Below are 16,932 nucleotides of genomic sequence, written 5' to 3' on the forward strand. Positions count from 1 at the left end.
TAATAAAGATAAAAGCAGAAACAAATTCATGAAATAAGTTAACGTAGAAGTGAAGCTACTGTTTTGAGATACCAAATTATTTCTTGGTGACCCATGTATTTAGTGTAACGTCCATCGAAATGCCGAAGAGACAGGTGAAGGACTGAGGGGGCACTTCAAGAAGGTCACATCTGGAAGGTGGCGCATTTTGCAACAGAGTGATGGAGAGGAACGGATTTCAGACACTAGAAGTTAATGTAAAGCTACAATCACCAACTTAAACTTCAAATGGGCACCTGGCGAGTACCTTCTAATGGAATCACTTCCATACTTTCAAATTTTATTGAAATTTTATTTAGCATTTTAGCTATAAATGTAGAACACTGACAATGATTTAAAAAGAAGAAAAAACTAACACTACCTACCACTCGGATTATCAAACAACCAAGCCAGAACCAAGTTGCAACAAACTAATCTTTTAAAAAAATTTTTTTAATGTGTATTTATTTTTGAGAGAGAGAGCACAAGCAGGGGAGGGTCAGAGAGAGAGGGAGACACAGAATCCAAAGCGGCTCCAGGCTCTGAGCTGTCAGCACAGAGCCCGACGCGGGGCTCGAACCCACGAACCGTGAGATCATGACCTGAGCCACAGGTGTATGCTTAACCAACTTAACCAACCCAGGCACCAGGCAGTAGATTAATCTAAAGGCAGATGAAGCAGTGGAGAAAAATCACCCTGTGAGCTCATGGCACAACTTTTTTCTTGTCTTTTCTTTTCTTTTCTTTTTTTTTGTGTGTGTGTGTTTATTTATTTTGAGGGAGAGAGAGAGAGCTTATAGGGGTGAAGGAGCAAAAAGAGTGGGAGAGAGAATCCCAAGCAGACTCTGCCTTCTCGACTGTGAGATCAGGTCTTGAGCTGAAATCAAGAGTCGGACGCTTAACTGACTGAGCCACCCAGGCGCCTAACAGCTTGTTTCTTAAAACAGTGACGACCCTAAGGTGGGAAGTGATTTCAACCTCTCTCTCTCACCACCAGACCCCTAACATCACAGATCCAGAGCTTGCAGGAAACAGAAACTAGGAAGCCACCTGTCTATGCCTTTCCAGCACTGCTCTGTGAGCAGGCAGGATATTATAGAATTACCAGCAACTTCATCATGTAACAAAGTTGCAGACTGACGAAAGGATTATTTTTAAAAATGAAACAGGGATCATTTGTTCGATTGTGGGCTGGGTAAGATCTTCCCCAGTGAAGAAGGGGAGGAAAAAAGAGGCAACGAAGACCGGATCTGAATGACCCAGCAACTGGATACCAAGCATTGGCAAGGGTTCAGGGAAACAGGCACTCCCGTGGATCAGCTGGTGGGAACGCTTCTGGGGGGAAAACTGGCTGAATGTATCGAGTGTCCTTAAAATGGTCACATTCAGGGCGCGTGGGTGGCTCAGTCGGTTAAGCGTCCGTCGTCGGCTCAGGTCATGATCTCGCGGTCCATGAGTTTGAGCCCCGCCTCGGGCCCTGTGCTGACAGCTCAGAGCCTGGAACCTGCTTCCGATTCTGTGTCTCCCTCTCTCTCTGACCCTCCCCTGTTCATGCTCTGTCTCTGTCTCAAAAATAAATAAACATTAAAAAAAATAATACAGGAAAAAAAAAGGTCACATTCTGACACATCAAGTCAGTGTTTAGGAATTTTTCCTAAGGAAATAACCAGACAGATATTAAAAAAAAAAAAAAAAATGTATTTACAATATCAAAAGACCGGAAGAGAACACAACACGCTCAATGAACAGGTGACCGGTACAGAACGTATGAGATCTTTATATACTAGAATACGGCCTGGCCTTAATATCACGTTTCAAAGAATAATGAGAAGAATATACTCACAAAATATTAAATTACATGGGGCACGTGGGTGGCTCAATCAGTTAAGTGTCCAATTCTTGATTTCGGCTCAGGTCATGATCTCATGGTTTGTGAGTTCGAGCCCTGCACTGGGCTCTGTGCTGACAGCATGGAGCCTACTTGGGATTCTGTCTCCCTCTCTCTCTGCCCCTCTTCTGCTTGCTCTCTATCCCCCTCAAAAAAATAAATAAAAATAAACCTAAAAATTTTAAACTAAAAGAGTATGTAAAGGATGAGTCTATAAAATTTTTTTTTTTAATTTGTGGGACACACACACACACACACACACACACATCTGAAAGAAAACCCCAAAACAGTGGTTATATTATTACTGGGGAGGGAAATTAGGGATGATTTTAATCTCCTGTTACTAGCAGCCCAGAGCATGTTAACTGATAAACCTGGATAACCGTCTCTCATTCTGAGCCAGTAAGATTCAGCTTACTTGCCACCTCTTTCAGGAAGCCCTCCAGCACTACTTTCCTTTCTCCCACATCACTCTAGGTGTTCCTCCTTGGAACTGAACTCTGAGCTGTCCTCTAGGATACTCTTTATCCCTGCATCGCACTCACTGATCTGATTCACCATCTCCCTGCTACACTTTGAACGTATAGTCAGAAGTGGGGGGTGTCTCATTTTTGCGTCCCCAGTCTGTCCGGAATGGAACACATCTTCAAGCTAGAAAGCCGGATTCATGAACGAAACTGGCTGAGCCAAGGAGTCTCTATGCTCTGTGAATCTCAAGGTCGAGGGGAGCAACGCTAAGAAGGATGAGCAAATACCGGGAAAGGACTGTGTCCTTACCTTGGCCAGCAGGCTTGAAACATGTTTAATTTCACCACGGGCCTTTAGCAATTCTTGCCTGAGCTCGGTGCAAGAGAGCTCCAGCTGATCCTTCTCAGCTCGAGCGACTCTCAACATCTCTTGAACTTCACGCGCCTCTGCCGTCTGCCCCACGGGACTGGTGTCCGTCGCTTTCTGCTGCTCACTCTCCAAATGCGCCTTCAAAGACCCATTTTCAACCTGCAGCCCTTCCAAGGTCGCCTTGCACTCCTCCAGAGTTTTGGCCATCACGCCGTTATTACCCCGCTCCCGTTCCAGAACCCCGGTCAGCTTTTCGTTTTCTTCCTTGAGGTGTTTAATCGCTTCCAAAGCTCCTTGGTTCTCCTCCTCCACCTTCCGGAGGCTACAGGTCAGCTGCTGCTGGATGTTAAGCAGCTTCTCCCTTTCAAAGCGGCCCTGGTCAAGAATTTCTGCGCACTTCTGCTCCAGCTCCAGGATTTTGCCTTCTTGAGCGGCGGCGGGCTCCTCGCTCTTTGCGCGCTCTTGCAGGAGGCTTATCAGCTTCTCGTTCTCCTGACTTAGCTGCGCGGCCCTCTCCCGGTGCTGGTGGAAAGAACTCTCCAGGATCGTCTTCTCGTCCAGCAGTTTCTCGTTTTCGGCCGTCAGCTCCTGAACCATCTGCTGCTGGTCCGACAACTCCTGCAGAGTAGCCTGCAGCTCCTCGGCCGTGCTGTGCTGGTTTTCCTCCATCTTCTGTATCTTCTCCGCGAGGGAGGCCAGGGACAGCTCGCTCACGTTGTTGGGGGAGCTGCCTGTCGTGGAGCACTTGGAGCTCTTAAAGGGGTTGCTGCTGGAGGACAGGGGCCTGGAGGGCGTGTCGGCCGTGATGTGCTCGAAATCCGAGGCATCTGGGGACAAAGAAGCTTTGGTGACGTCGCTGCTTGAAGAGCCTGATGTCCTTAACGCGTTCTCGTGTACGGGGTGCCGATAGGCATCGAGCTCGCCCGACAGCTGATTTCCGGGTGGGCTTCCGAAGCTGGACTCCTGAGTTACGGACGTTGGGCAGCTGCTCTCCCCCGTGTGACTAGCACCCCCCTCCGAATTTGGGGAATGCTCCAGATGAGTCAGTTTCTCCCTTAAGGCCCGGTTTTCCTCCTCCAGATCTGCAAGCTCCTTCTGAAAATTCTTGTTCTTCTCCTCAAGAGCTCTTAGCAAGGGTTCCGAGTCGCCTGGGGAGACGGGCGCTCCATCTGCATTTGCGTCGGAAGGCTCGGTTCCTTCAGTGCTCGGAGTCCTTTTCTCCTTACATTTCTTCAGCTCGCTTCGAAGCCTGTTAATTTCGCTGTCTTTCGCTTTGGCTTCTGCCAGGAGTTCCCGAACCTGGGACTCGAGCACGGCCTTTTCCCCGCCTTCATTCTCTGGCTTGGGTCTTGCGGAGGTGGTCCGCAGGTGCTTCGTAGGGGTGGGTGTGCTGGAAGACGTGGGGCTGGACACCGACTTCCTGGGGTTGGAGGGACCGCGTGGCACGGTTCTCTCCCTGGAGACGGTTACCGAAAGTTCTCGAGGAGCTGGGATGCCTGTCCGTTTGGCTGTTGTCACAGCCCCTAAGGACAGAAGAAGTAGAAACCAATGAAACAACGCAAGCACTTTTATAAATGAAACCCAAGTGACTTCAACTCATGTCGGACACGGAACGGGATGGCTGCTGCCCTTCATTCATTTCCGCCCCACCCACCCACCCGCGCCTCTAGAAACCTACCTGGAGCTGACTGGGGTTTCTGTACCTCCTCCCACAGCCCCTAGACTTTGGGGGGAAACTGACTCCAAGCCTGAACTCCTCCACTTAATCTCATCCCAGCCACAGTTGCTGGTTCAAGGCCTGGACGCACCCCTCAACTGAGGTCGACAGGACACCAGGAGGGGGTCTTCTGGGTGAGTTTCTAAAACATTACTGCACATGAGGAAGGGAGCACAGAAGTCTGGGAATGGCTGCAACCTGTTGTCATCAAGAGAGGAAGGTGAGAACAGAGTAGAAAGAAGGAAAGCAAATTCTTAGTAGCTCGGTGGAATTGCTCAATCAGCCCTGGAGCTTAGCCTGTAGCTAAGCTGGCCTTCCAGTTACACAAGCCAATAAATGCCCTTCACACAAGTCATCTTGAATTGGGTTTTCTGTAACCTGCAGCCTAATGCATCTAAACTGTAACCCCGGCAACTAAGCAACAGCCTTTTGACAAAATGCAAGGTCACAGTGCATTTCTTGATAAACGTTTTTTTCTTGATATTTTTAAATCTTTATTTATTTTTTAGAGAGTGCGATCTTTATTTTTGAGAGAGTGCGCGAGCAGGGGAGGAACAGAGGGAGAGGGAGATACAGAAGCCGAAGCAGGCTCTGGGATCTGAGCTGTCAGCACAGAGCCCGATGCGGGGTTCGAACTCACGAATCGTGAGATCGTGACCTGAGCCGAAGTCAGACACTTAACCGACTGGGCCACCCAGGCGCCCCATGACAGAGACAGAGAGAGAATCTCAAGCGGGCTCCACACTCAGCGTGGAGCCTGACGCGGGGCTCGAACTCACAAACCGCAAGTTCATGACCTGGGCCTAACTGGGATGCTCAACCAACTGAGCCACCCCGGGTGCCCCTTGATAAACATTTTATTTAAAAAGTTCATCAACATCTTGTGAATGAATACAAATTTGCTTACGAAATCACAAGACACGAATAACACCAAGGGAAGACTAACCTAGTCCAATGACCTACTGCTTTTAACACAAGTGGAAACAGTGTGCTTATTTGTATTCAGAGAAATAAGAACAAATGGGATAAGGACGCATTACATGTAGCTATGGTACGGTTTTAAATGCTAAAGGGATTTACATAATATGGAAATGATACAAAATTTAGAGTATTTATAACGGGAAATGTAAGGGAAGGAACTATTTTCTGTTTTCATCTATACTACATTGTAGACCATGTTAAAAAAAATTCTAGGAGTGCGAACCCAGACATTGATTTCCTATATGGCTCTACAAATGAGACCCACCTCAGAGGTTAAAGGGTAAGCGAAAATTCTGGACCTATTTTCCAAACCCAAAGACCATTTGATGAATCAAGGCTGACTGCGGTAACTTCCCCAACTCTGTGCCTCGGGTTGAAGGTCCCCAGTGACAAAGGACCCTAGAAGGTGTCACCAATCCCTAGGCCTCCACAAGGTAGGAAGCAGTGGAGGGTATGCCCCCCGCCCCCCAGAAAGGCAACAGCTCCAATCGACCAAGACAGAAGCAGAACCCGATGTGGCACGGTTCTGAGCTCTGAGCCCAGTGCCAAGGGCCGCTTCTAAGGAAGACCTGAAGGTATGAACATGCTGAAGTTGGGGGTGATGATGTGAAGGCCAATGGCATTCAGTGCTGTGTCTAACAGCTAAGTGCTTTTTAAAACCTTGACACAATAAAGCTTAAGTTGTCATACTAATATACAGAAAAACTAGATGGTCTTTCTTAAGTTTATTTATTTATGTATTTGGAGAGAGAGAGACAGAGAGAGAGAGAGAGAATGAACGCAAGCAGGGGAGGGGCAGAGAGAGAGGGAGAGAGAGAATCCCAAGCAGGCTCTGTGCTGACAGTAGGGGAGGGGGGGGTGTGGGGCCTGAACTCATGAACCATGAGATCATGACCTGGGCCAAAATGAAGAGTCCGATGTTTAATGAACTGAGCTACCCAGGTGCCCCCAAACTATGGGTTTGTTTGTTTTTTAATTAACTTTTTCAAATTAGAAGTTACTGGAAAGCTGAGAGTACTACAATACACAGTTTAATGCCTTCAGGCATCTTCCTTGCATCATACTTAATGAAGAAAATACTCAACGAAGCCAAGATTTATTTAATTGTTCTCGTAAAATGAAGATTGAAATCACCAAGCCATAAACCGTGTTAGTAACGCTGGTTCTCTAGAATGAAGTAATCCTGGAAAGGGCCCTGATGAAAACGGAAGATAACTCAAGTTCAAGGCAGATGGGAGAGCCCAGCTCTTGTTATCACACAGCCACTGGCCATTCCCGACACGGCCACTGAAATGAAGGCTCCTTTTCAACCATCCGTCCGTCGGGTTTGAGGATGGGCAGGACTCAAACAGAGCAGCAGATCAACTCTGTCATCCTTTCTGGCTGAAGTGAGCTCCTCCCTTCTGCCAAATCTTAGCTTGCCCTCCGCATAGGTGTTACTACTCGCACCTTACCTAGACTACTAGGAATTTTTTTACATCAGTGTACGTTTGTGAAATATACCCACTTGTGTATTATGAGATACACAATCCAGTTGTGTTTGTTACGACATCTGTTTTCGTTTTTGTTTCTGTTGTTTCCATTCTGACACTTGATCAGCACTGCACTCTACATCCGGGAACCCTGACATGGAGCATACCACTGGATACATACACCACGGCAAGGGAGACCGCAGAGGCAGTGAGAAGCCCGGGGTTGACAGAATAAGGACGGCCTAGCCGTCACTCTTGACTTCTCTGGTCTTTTCCCCATCCTCCCATCAGACCACCACTTATTCCTACTGAGGCTGGCTGTCTAACGGCATGAAGTTAAATTAAAAGCAAGCCCCACCTCATAATTGGGAAGACTAATATGATTTTCTAAAAAACATGCTTGCTGGGCCCCTGGGTGGCTCAGTCGTTAGCCATCTGACTTTGGCTCAGGTCATGATCTCACGGTTTGCGAGTTCAAGTACCACATCTGGTGAGCTTGAACCTCGCTTCGGGTAAGCCCCACTTCTCTCTCTCTCTCTGCCTCCCGTGGGATTCTCTCTCTCCCCCCCCAACCCTCACTCACTTGCACCCCCTCTCTCAAAAAGAAAAAATGTTTGGATCCGCCTGGATGGCTCAGTCAGTTAAATGTCCAACTCTTGATTTTGGCTCAGGTCGTGATATCGAGCCCTGTGTGGGGCTCCATGCTGAGTGTTAAGCTTGCTTGGGATTCTCTCTCTCCCTCTCTCTCTGCCCCAACCTTGCTCACATGCGCGCTCTCTCTCTCTCTCTCTCTCTCTCAAAATAAACTTAAAAAAATGATATGTTATACTAAAAAAAAAATTTTTTTTTAATTTTATATATTTGAGAGAGAGAGAACATGCACACACAAGCGGGGAAGGGGCAGAGAGGAGAGACAGAATCCCAAGCAGGATCCACACCATCAGCACAGAACCCGATGTGGGGCTCAAACTCACGAACCGTGAGATCATGACCCAAGCCGAGATCAAGAGTTAGATGCTTAAACGACTGTGCCACCCAGGTGCTCCCTGATGTGTTATATTTTTAAAGTGCCAAATGAAAAATTATAATGTGACAGATCACAGGTGCATCAAACTCTGTATTCATAGATACACACACTAGACGAGTACCCAGAACATTGAGAACAGGTGAATATTAAGCTGCTTGGGCTGTGAGAAAATTTCCTGTTTCTTTTGTATGGTTACATTTATGTAGTAAATTTAAAAAGCAGAAGGGAAAATCCTATCATAACAACATACAGAGAGTTAAGGGGGCAGGAAACATAAATCTTTGCAGAGAATAAAAAGCATGTTTAAAACAACAATAGCACAACCATTTAAATCAGATCAGATGCCTGTCTTAAGCAGTGATTCTCATGAGCTGAAAATAAAATATTTTCAGTCCCTTTTTAATTTTATTTTTTATTTTTTTAAATTTACTTCAGTCCCTTCTTAATTTCCTTGTCTTACCCTAAGAATGCTACTTGGATTGTTCTTTGGTAGGTAGGTCTTCTCTCTACCATGCATTGATGAAGGAAATGGTGACATTCTGAAATAAATTACTAAACTTTCATTTCTTCAATAAGAATTCACAGACCTGCCCTGTGGGAGAGACAGGCGGGAGACAGAAATGAAAGTTCACCATTATCACCTACCACATAATTGCTGCCTTGCCTCTGAAACACAAGAGAACTTACCCCTTCGGTCTCAAAGAATCTCAACTACTAGGATATTTTTTACTCTAACCATTCATAACTTTTTTTCTCAAAAGCTCCAATAATGCATTTATTGTCAAATCTAATCTCCCCCCCCCCCCCAATCTCCATCTTTCTCAACCTTTGGGTGATATTTATTCCTCCTTCCCTTCGCTCTCCTTATCCATATCTCCTTATCCTCCAGTCGAGGAACCTGAAAAACATTTAAAATGTCCTCTCCCTTTTCTTTTGGTAACCAACCAGTCACTAAAACCAGCTATTTTTGGGAATGTTTCTATATTTTTTCTTTGTTTTCCTTTTGGTAGGGATCCAGTCTAGGTCCTTAAGAATGTTCCATCTAAATTTCTGAAATGTTCCCAAAGGTCTTTCCGATTCCAGCCTCTCCCAGCCCGGAGACATAATGGACCAATATCCCTTAAATATCCTGCTCACTGTTCTGTTCCAGAATCGGTAGGCATTCCCGCCTGCTTCATCATGATGATGTCAAACTTTTTCCCTGGGCTTTCCCGGTCAAGCACAATCTCATCCTAATCAACATATCCAACCTTTCACTTTTGGGTTTTTGTTCCCACCCCCCATCGCAACAAACCTATTTAACCCATTCCACATCTCCACTGTCACTGTGATTTGTTGAAACAGCCTTTCCTTTCCATCCTTCTGATGGGCATTTAAACATGCTTAACTCTCTTCAATTAAAAAAAAAAATCTCGGGGTACCTGGTTGGCTCAGTCGGTAGAGCATGCAACTCTGGATCTCGGGTTTGTGAGTTCGAGCCCCATGTTGGGTGTAGAGATTACTTAAAATCTTAAAAAAAAGTCTGTAGCCCACATCTTCCTCCTGCTATACCTGATTTCCTTCTTCCCCCTCACAACAGAATCCTCCCCAGAGTCCTGTACCTTGGTTGTCTTCACTTCTTCTTCTCTCTCCTCTGCCATTACTCAACCCAAACCTTGTCCACTGAGGCCATCTACAACCTCCACATGGGCCAACACAACAGAGACCTTCAATCCTCTCAGCAGAACTGGAACAATTCCTTTTTTTTTTTTTTTTAACTGATTACATTATTTATTTCTTTATTTTGAGAGAGAGAGAGAGAGAGAGAGAGAGAGAAAGAGAGAGAGAGAGAGAGAGAGAGAGAGAGAGAGAGAGAATCCCAAGCAGGCTCCGCAATGTCAGTGCAGAGCCTGACGTGGGGCTCGAACCCACGAACCACGAGATCATGACCTGAGCCGAAGTTGGACACTTAACCGATTGAGCCCCCCCAGGTGCCCGGGAACAAGCATGCCTCCAATGAACAACTCTTCTGGTTCTTCTCTTAGTTCAGCAACTGTCTTCGGTCTCTCTCCTTTGCTGGCCCCTCCTTGTCTCTCTGCTTCTACTTGTCAGAATCTTCAGACCTGGGTCCTGGGCCTTTCCTCCTCTCTTATCACAAATTATTTTCCTGGTGATTCTATTCCATCTCAAGATCCTAACATACCACTTATATACAGATGACCCCCCAATTAACTCTCTTTATATGGACCTCTCATCTGAGCAACAGATCTGAATATCAAACTACTTACTTGGTAAGTATAATCGAATTACAACAAAAGTACCTCAAACTAGATTAAAGGCATAAAGGTAGGCTAAGAAAAAGTGAACGGAATGGGCAAAAGGCCTGGAGTGCAGGGAGCCCTGACAAGGAGGGGGCTGATGGGGAAGAAGGCACATTTCTAGAGGATGCTCAAGGAAGGCCTCATGGACAGAGCTTGAGATTCAAGGTGATATGCACTCATTAAAACAACGCCAGGATGCTTGGAAGAAAGAAAAGGATAGCACAAGAAAAAACTCTCAAAAATTTTAAATACATTTGTCAAATTATAAGCTTCGATAGAAGGGATGGAATGCAAAATCAAAGACCTCTCCTGACATGTAACAAGATTTAAACAGAAAAGGTAAACACTCAGGGCCAATCCGGAAGATCAAACAGTCAATTAACAGAAGATCTGGAAATACAGACCAGTGGAAGCACAGTGAAGGAAATGACCAAAAAACTGACACGAGAGAATCCTCCAACGCTGAAGAACGTGAGTCCCAGAACTTGGGTCAGGCAGAATGAATGAAAAAAGACCCACGTGAAGATACCCCTTTATAAAGTTTCAGGACACCAAGAATGCCTACAAGTTCAGGGAAGGGGTGTGAGCATGAGACTGGCCATCATTCATTATAGCAGTACTGAATTCTCAAAGGCAATGAAGCAAATACCTTCGAAGTTCTGAAAATGATTTTCAACCTAGAATTCTATATCTGACCTAACTATAAACTAGTCACAGAGGCAGACAATAAAACATACTGTCAAACATATGGAGACTCAGAAAAAAAATTAAACTGCTAACACCCTTTCTAAGTAAGTTACTTGAGAATGTGCTCCAGGAGAACGAGGGAGTAAACCAAAGAGAAAGAGGGTGAGTGATCGTGGGAGACCAATGGTTCTGTTAGAGGAAACCAGTCACGGGGAGTCTTGAGAGGATACCCATGGAGCAAATCTGGAGAACACATCCAAACTGGGCCAAGAGGACAAGATGCCTCCTGAGGGAAGTTTCTTTGAAAGAACATCTGGTTGGATGAAGAATATGAAAAAAAAAAAAAAAAAAGAGGATATAATAAAAATAGTGAAAGGTTCTCAAAAAAATTAAAAATAGAATGACCCTAAGACCCGGCAATTACACTACTAGGTATTTATCCAATGGATACAAAAATACTGATTCAAAGGGGCACATGCACCCCAATGTTTATAGCAGCACTACTGACAATAGCCAGATTATGGAAAGAGCCCAAATGTCCATGGACTGATGAATGGATTTCAAAAAGAATGAAATCTTGCCATTTGCAACAACGTGGGTGGAACTACAGAGTATTATGCTAAATGAAATAAGTCAGAGAAAGATAAATATCATACGATTTCACTCATATGTGGAATTTAAGAAACAAAACAGATGAAAATTGGGGGAGGGAAGGATAAATAAGATAAAAACAGAGAGGGAGGCAAACCATAAGAGACTCTTAAATACAGAGAACAAACAGAAGGTTGCTGGCAGGGTGTTGGGTGGGGGGGTGGCTAAATGGGTGATGGGCATTAAGGAGAACACTTGTTGGGATGAGCACTGAGTGTTATATGTAAGTGATGAATCACTAAATCCTACTCCTGAAACCATTATTACACTGTATGTTAACTAACTTGGATTTAAATTTTTAAAAAAGTTCTTATCACAAGAAATAAACAGACTCTTAACTATGGAGAACAAGCTGATCCTTACCAGAGGGAAGGTTGCAGGAAGAGGGATGGGTTAAACAGATGATGGGGATTAAGGAAGGCACTTGTCATGATGAGCACTGGGTGATATATGCAAGTGCTGAATCACTATATTGTACACCTGAAACTAACACAGCACTGCCTATTAACTAATCAGAATTAAAACAATAACTCAGAAAACAGTGAAAAAACCAGAAACTTCACAAAAACAGGAAGTTGCATAAGAAAGGTCACAAAATCGTACCACACGACTTTACTCTGTGGGGAATATATACATATATAGTGACAATTACACTGATACTATTTAAACTGACCTATACACCAAGTATGCAAGACTTGGTGTTTATAGAACATTTGAATATTATCCCAGCTAGCAAATAAAGTTGAAATACATTAGGGAACAACAAATTAAAACAACTACGAGAGGGGCGCCTGGGGGCTCAGTCAGTTGAGCGTCCGACTTCGGCTCAGGTCGTGATCTCACAGTCCGTGGATTTGAGCCCCGCGTCGGGCTCTGTGTTGACGGCTCGGAGCCTGGAGCCTGCTTTGGATTCTGTGTCTCCCCTGCTCTCTGCCCCTCCCCCACTCACTCTGTCTCTCTCAAAAATAAATAAATACATTACAAAAAAAAAAAACAAAACAAACTATGAAGTACCACTACACACCTACGAGAATGGCTAAAATCCAAAACCTTAACACCACCGCGTGCCGACAAGGGTGCGGAGCAACAGGAACTCTTGTTCTTTGCTGGCAGAAATGCAAAATTAGGCAGTTAGGCAGTGAAGACAGTTTGGCAATTCCTTACAAAACTAAACACACTCTTGCCGTCATTCAGCTATCGCACCCCTTGGTATTTACCCAAATGAGTTGAAAAGCGATGCCTACACACAAACCCGCACAAAGATGTTCAGAGCAGCTTTATTCACAACTGCCAAAACATGGAAGCAACCAAGGCGTCCTTCAGAAAGTGAACAGATAAGCCATGATACATCCAGGCAGTGGAGTATCATTCAGTGCTACAAAGAAATGAGCTAGAAAGCCATGAAAAGACAGGGAAGGACCCTAAATGCAGATGACTGGGTGAAAGAAGCCATTATGAGAAGGCTACACACTGTAGAATTTCAACTATAGAACATTCCAGAAGAGATAAATTATGGAGAGAGTAGAAAGATCAGGGGTTGGGCAGAGGGAAGAACAAACAGGCAGAGTACAGAGGATGTTTAGGGCAGTGAAACTGTTCCGTATGATACTATAATGGGTGGATACATTTGTCCGAACCCAAAGAACGTGAACCCTAATGTGAACCATGGACTGAGTGGCTGTCATGTGCCAGCCATGTACGGGTCCATCAGTTGTAACAAATGGACCACTGTAGTGAGGGATATTGATGGTGAGAGGAGCCCTGCACACTTGTGGGGGGGGGGGGGGCAGGACAGGGGTTACAAGGGTGGGCACACTGTGCCCTCTCAATTTTGCTGTGCCCAAAACTGCTGTGAAAGTCTACTTTAAAAAAAAAAAAAAAAAAAAAAGGCACCTTAGCAGTTTAATTAAGCAAGTGTATGTAAGTGGTTAACTTCGAGAAGTGGGATAAGAAAGGGGACGGGGTAGAGCAACAGCAGTTTTGCTTTTCATAAGGGCCCTATTTCGTTTTTTAACCTGTGCCTATACCACGTCAATAACGAGAATGGAGAAAAAGACACGTGAGTGCTGGTGGATGCAGCTCGGAAGGAGGTAATCAGGCGGCTGTTGGTTTTACAGGCGGTGCTGTCCCTTTGGACTCAGAACAAGTGAGATAAAAAAGTTTGAGGCCACTCAGCAAAGCAGAAGCAGGGCCACAAGGAACTGAAGTCTGTTATCAAATCTCAGGCCCCACCTTGCCTGTGGCAGAAGGTAATTCTTCCCTAGTTCCACTGCCTTGTGGGAAGTTTCCGTGGAGTGTTTTCTAGAGATGCATTCACCTCATATGAAAGTCAATGGAAACTCCTTGGCGGACCAAACAGAGGAAGCCACTCAAAAGAATCCTACCCGTACCAATGAACCAAATCACTTGTGCAGTTTGCTTTCTTGGCTAAAAGCAAACAGTCGGGTCCACGTTTAGAGATGTTTTTTTTGTAGCAGGATAAAAGTTTTCTGTCTTGTCATTTTTTTTTTTTTTTCTTTTTTTGCAGGGTGCCAAATTAATCTTGCTCACACTCCACTGGCTCAGCATCTCGGGTTAGAGTTGAAAACACTTGTAAATCTGCATCCTTCTCGGGGCGCCTGGGTGGCTCAGTCTGTTAAGCGTCGGACTTCAGCTCAGGCCATGATTTCACAGTTTGTGAGTTTGAGCCCCGTGTTGGGCTCCGTGCTGACAGCTCAGAGCCTGGAGCCTGCTTCAGATTCTGTGTCCCCTTCTGTCTCTGACCCTCCCTCTCTCTCTGTCAAAAATCAACATTAAAAATTTTTTTAAAAATTGCATCCTTCTCTTTCCCAAATAGTCACACTGTTCCATGGCCACCATGAACGATGCTCTCGACAGAGAGGGCCTCTGAACAAAAGACGCCGAAGGGGGTCTTGGCCTAGGGAGGGCACAGCGACCACTCTGTGCTGGGTCTTTAAAGGCAAGACAAAGTGGGGAGACAAAGCGGCAGTGTTACGAGAAGAGATAATAGCATGGTCTGAGTGGCTTCTTGCAGGGGGCCCACACGGCTGGCAGTCCCCTCCGGGAGAAGCCAAAATGCAAAACGGCTCTGGAAGGGCAGCTCCCAACACGCCAAGTTGAAAGCCCAAAGCAGGCGGGACGTCTCATTTCCACTGAAACTGAAGTGGCCAGAGGACCAGTTGGCCCCAGGTTTCACTCTGCGTGCTGGGTTGGCTTCCTAGCCCACTGTGTGGGCCAAATGAAATCCTCATTACCTAACTCCTCTGCATGGGAGGTGCGCCCCCAGGGTCTCTGGTCAGCAAACTGGAAAGGAGAAGGGGCTGACGGCGGTGGGGCTTTAGTGAATTACAACATCTGCCTCTCCGTGAGTAGCCTTCCCTTCAGTAGAGATGAGAAAATATCCACTTCCCGATTTGTGAGTCTTTTTTTTTTAATTGTTTAAATGTTTTGTTTATTTTTGAGAGAGACAGGGAGAGGGAGAGAGAAAGAGAGAGAGAGAGAGAGAGAGAGAGAGAGCACTAGAGGGGGAGGGTCAGAGAGAGAGGGAAACACAGAATCGGAAACAGGCTCCAGGTTCTGAGCTGTCAGCACGGAGCCCAACGTGGGGCTCGAAGTCATGAACCGTGAGATCACGACCTGAGCTGAAGTCGGGCACTTACCTGCCTGAGCCACCCAGGCACCCAATATGTGAGTCGTGATACACCTGAGAAGGACCCATGCTAGATCACGATTTAGCTCTGACTCCCTAACATTATATACACTTTGCCCAGTGATAGCTCCATCTCCTAGCAACCAGTGAGAAACTTCCAAATTCCACCACTAAAAGGAACCAAATTCACCTGCGTGTGCAATTACAGAAATTAGAGAATTACGCAGAGGGGGCGTGCTGAAATAGGTTTATCTGGATCAACATCACTTTGTTCTGTTTTCTTAAACCATGCATTGGTCAAAACATAGAACTTTAAGGAATTGGCCACATTCTTTATTTTTTTTTTAATGTTTATTCATTTTGAAAGAGAGAGAGGGAGAGCGGGGAGGGGGCAGAGAGAGGGAAAGAGAGTGAATCACAAGCAGGCTCTAAGCATAGAGCGCAGAGCCTGACGCGGGGCTCAAACTCACGAACCATGAATACCTGACCTGAGCTGAAATCAAGAGTCAGATGCTTAACCGAGCCACCCAGGTGGCCCTTCCCACATTCTTTAAACTGAGAGTTCGCAATGTAGGCGATGCTAATACCAGTTCACATCTGCACCACTTTGGTCTTTCAAAGCGTTTTCATACACATTAATTTGCGGCTCACAAAAATCATTTGGCAAAGTGCTGTTATCTTTATTTTATGGATAAGGAAACGGACTGTCTGAGATGCTTCACGGTTCGCCCAAGGGTCTCACAGTAAGTATGTCTTCCGATACCTAAGGAAGCGCAGAATCGTATCATTTCCAAACTGGAAGAAACAGAGAAACCACGTAGACTGATCTTTCATACAAAGTAGTATCAACAGCATCCAACCTCTGATGCTATTTACCAAACTGTCACGTGCCAGAGACCAAGGATTTGCAGTGAAAGAGAAGCCAGCACCGGACAGCCCCTTCCACTGCTGGAGGCTCCAACAGTTGGACAATCCTTCTTTATACGGGGCTCAATTTGATCTTCGTTAACATGGCACATGTTGGTTCCAGTTCTGAAACAATCTGGAACCACAAAGAACAGAATTATTGCTTCTTCCACGTGACATCTGAATATGTGAGGGCAGCTTTGTTTCTCTCCTTGGTTTCCCATTCTTGAAGCAAAAGCATTCCTCACCCTTCCCACCAGGCCTCACAGGACCCGGGGTCATTCATCAGGGGGACTGCCTGGAGAGCCTCTGATTTAGCAACATCCCTCGGAAATGTTACCCAGAATCTCAAAAATGCTGCAGTTGTGGTCGCTATGAGTTAGGAAGCATCTAGTCACAAGAGGACACCCAATTCAAGCCTGAAACAATAAAATGAGTTTTTGGCTTCTATAACTGGAACTCTAGGGGCAAGTCTGACTTGAGGTCCAGCACGACTGAAATATGCTTTCAGGGACCGTCGCTCTCCCTCGCACGTGCACCTGGACAGGCTACCTTCATCAGCGATCTGCCTTGCCTCATGGCAGTGTGATGCCTGGGCAGCTCCAGGCCTCAGTCTGGACACCATCAAATCCAGGGAATGGTGCTAAGACTCTTCTGGAGGCCCTAACAAATGTCTCCTCGCATCTCATTCAGCCTGGGTTGCTACTGGCCTCGACTCATGAAGGTCAAGGTGATATGCTGATTCATTGAAGGCCGGGGGGGGGGGGGGGAAGGGGGGGTGGGGAAGGGGCAAATTATC

General features: G+C 45.8%; 1 protein-coding gene across 13 annotated transcripts in view; it reads right to left on the bottom strand.

Annotated features, from left to right (window-relative positions):
• Positions 1-16,932, bottom strand: part of SPECC1 (sperm antigen with calponin homology and coiled-coil domains 1) — a 283,584-nt gene that overhangs the window by 100,766 nt on the left and 165,886 nt on the right. For all 13 annotated transcript variants that reach the window (XM_078437671.2, XM_078437667.2, XM_078437673.2 and 10 more), the window contains one exon: positions 2,684-4,266. In XM_078437671.2, coding sequence (XP_078293797.2) covers positions 2,684-4,266 — 1,583 coding nt within the window. The remainder of the gene's footprint in view (positions 1-2,683; positions 4,267-16,932) is intronic.

The sequence above is a fragment of the Panthera onca genome, chromosome E1 (assembly GCF_046562875.1).
Source record: "Panthera onca isolate mPanOnc1 chromosome E1, mPanOnc1 haplotype 2, whole genome shotgun sequence".
NCBI classification, from domain to species: Eukaryota; Metazoa; Chordata; class Mammalia; order Carnivora; family Felidae; genus Panthera; species Panthera onca.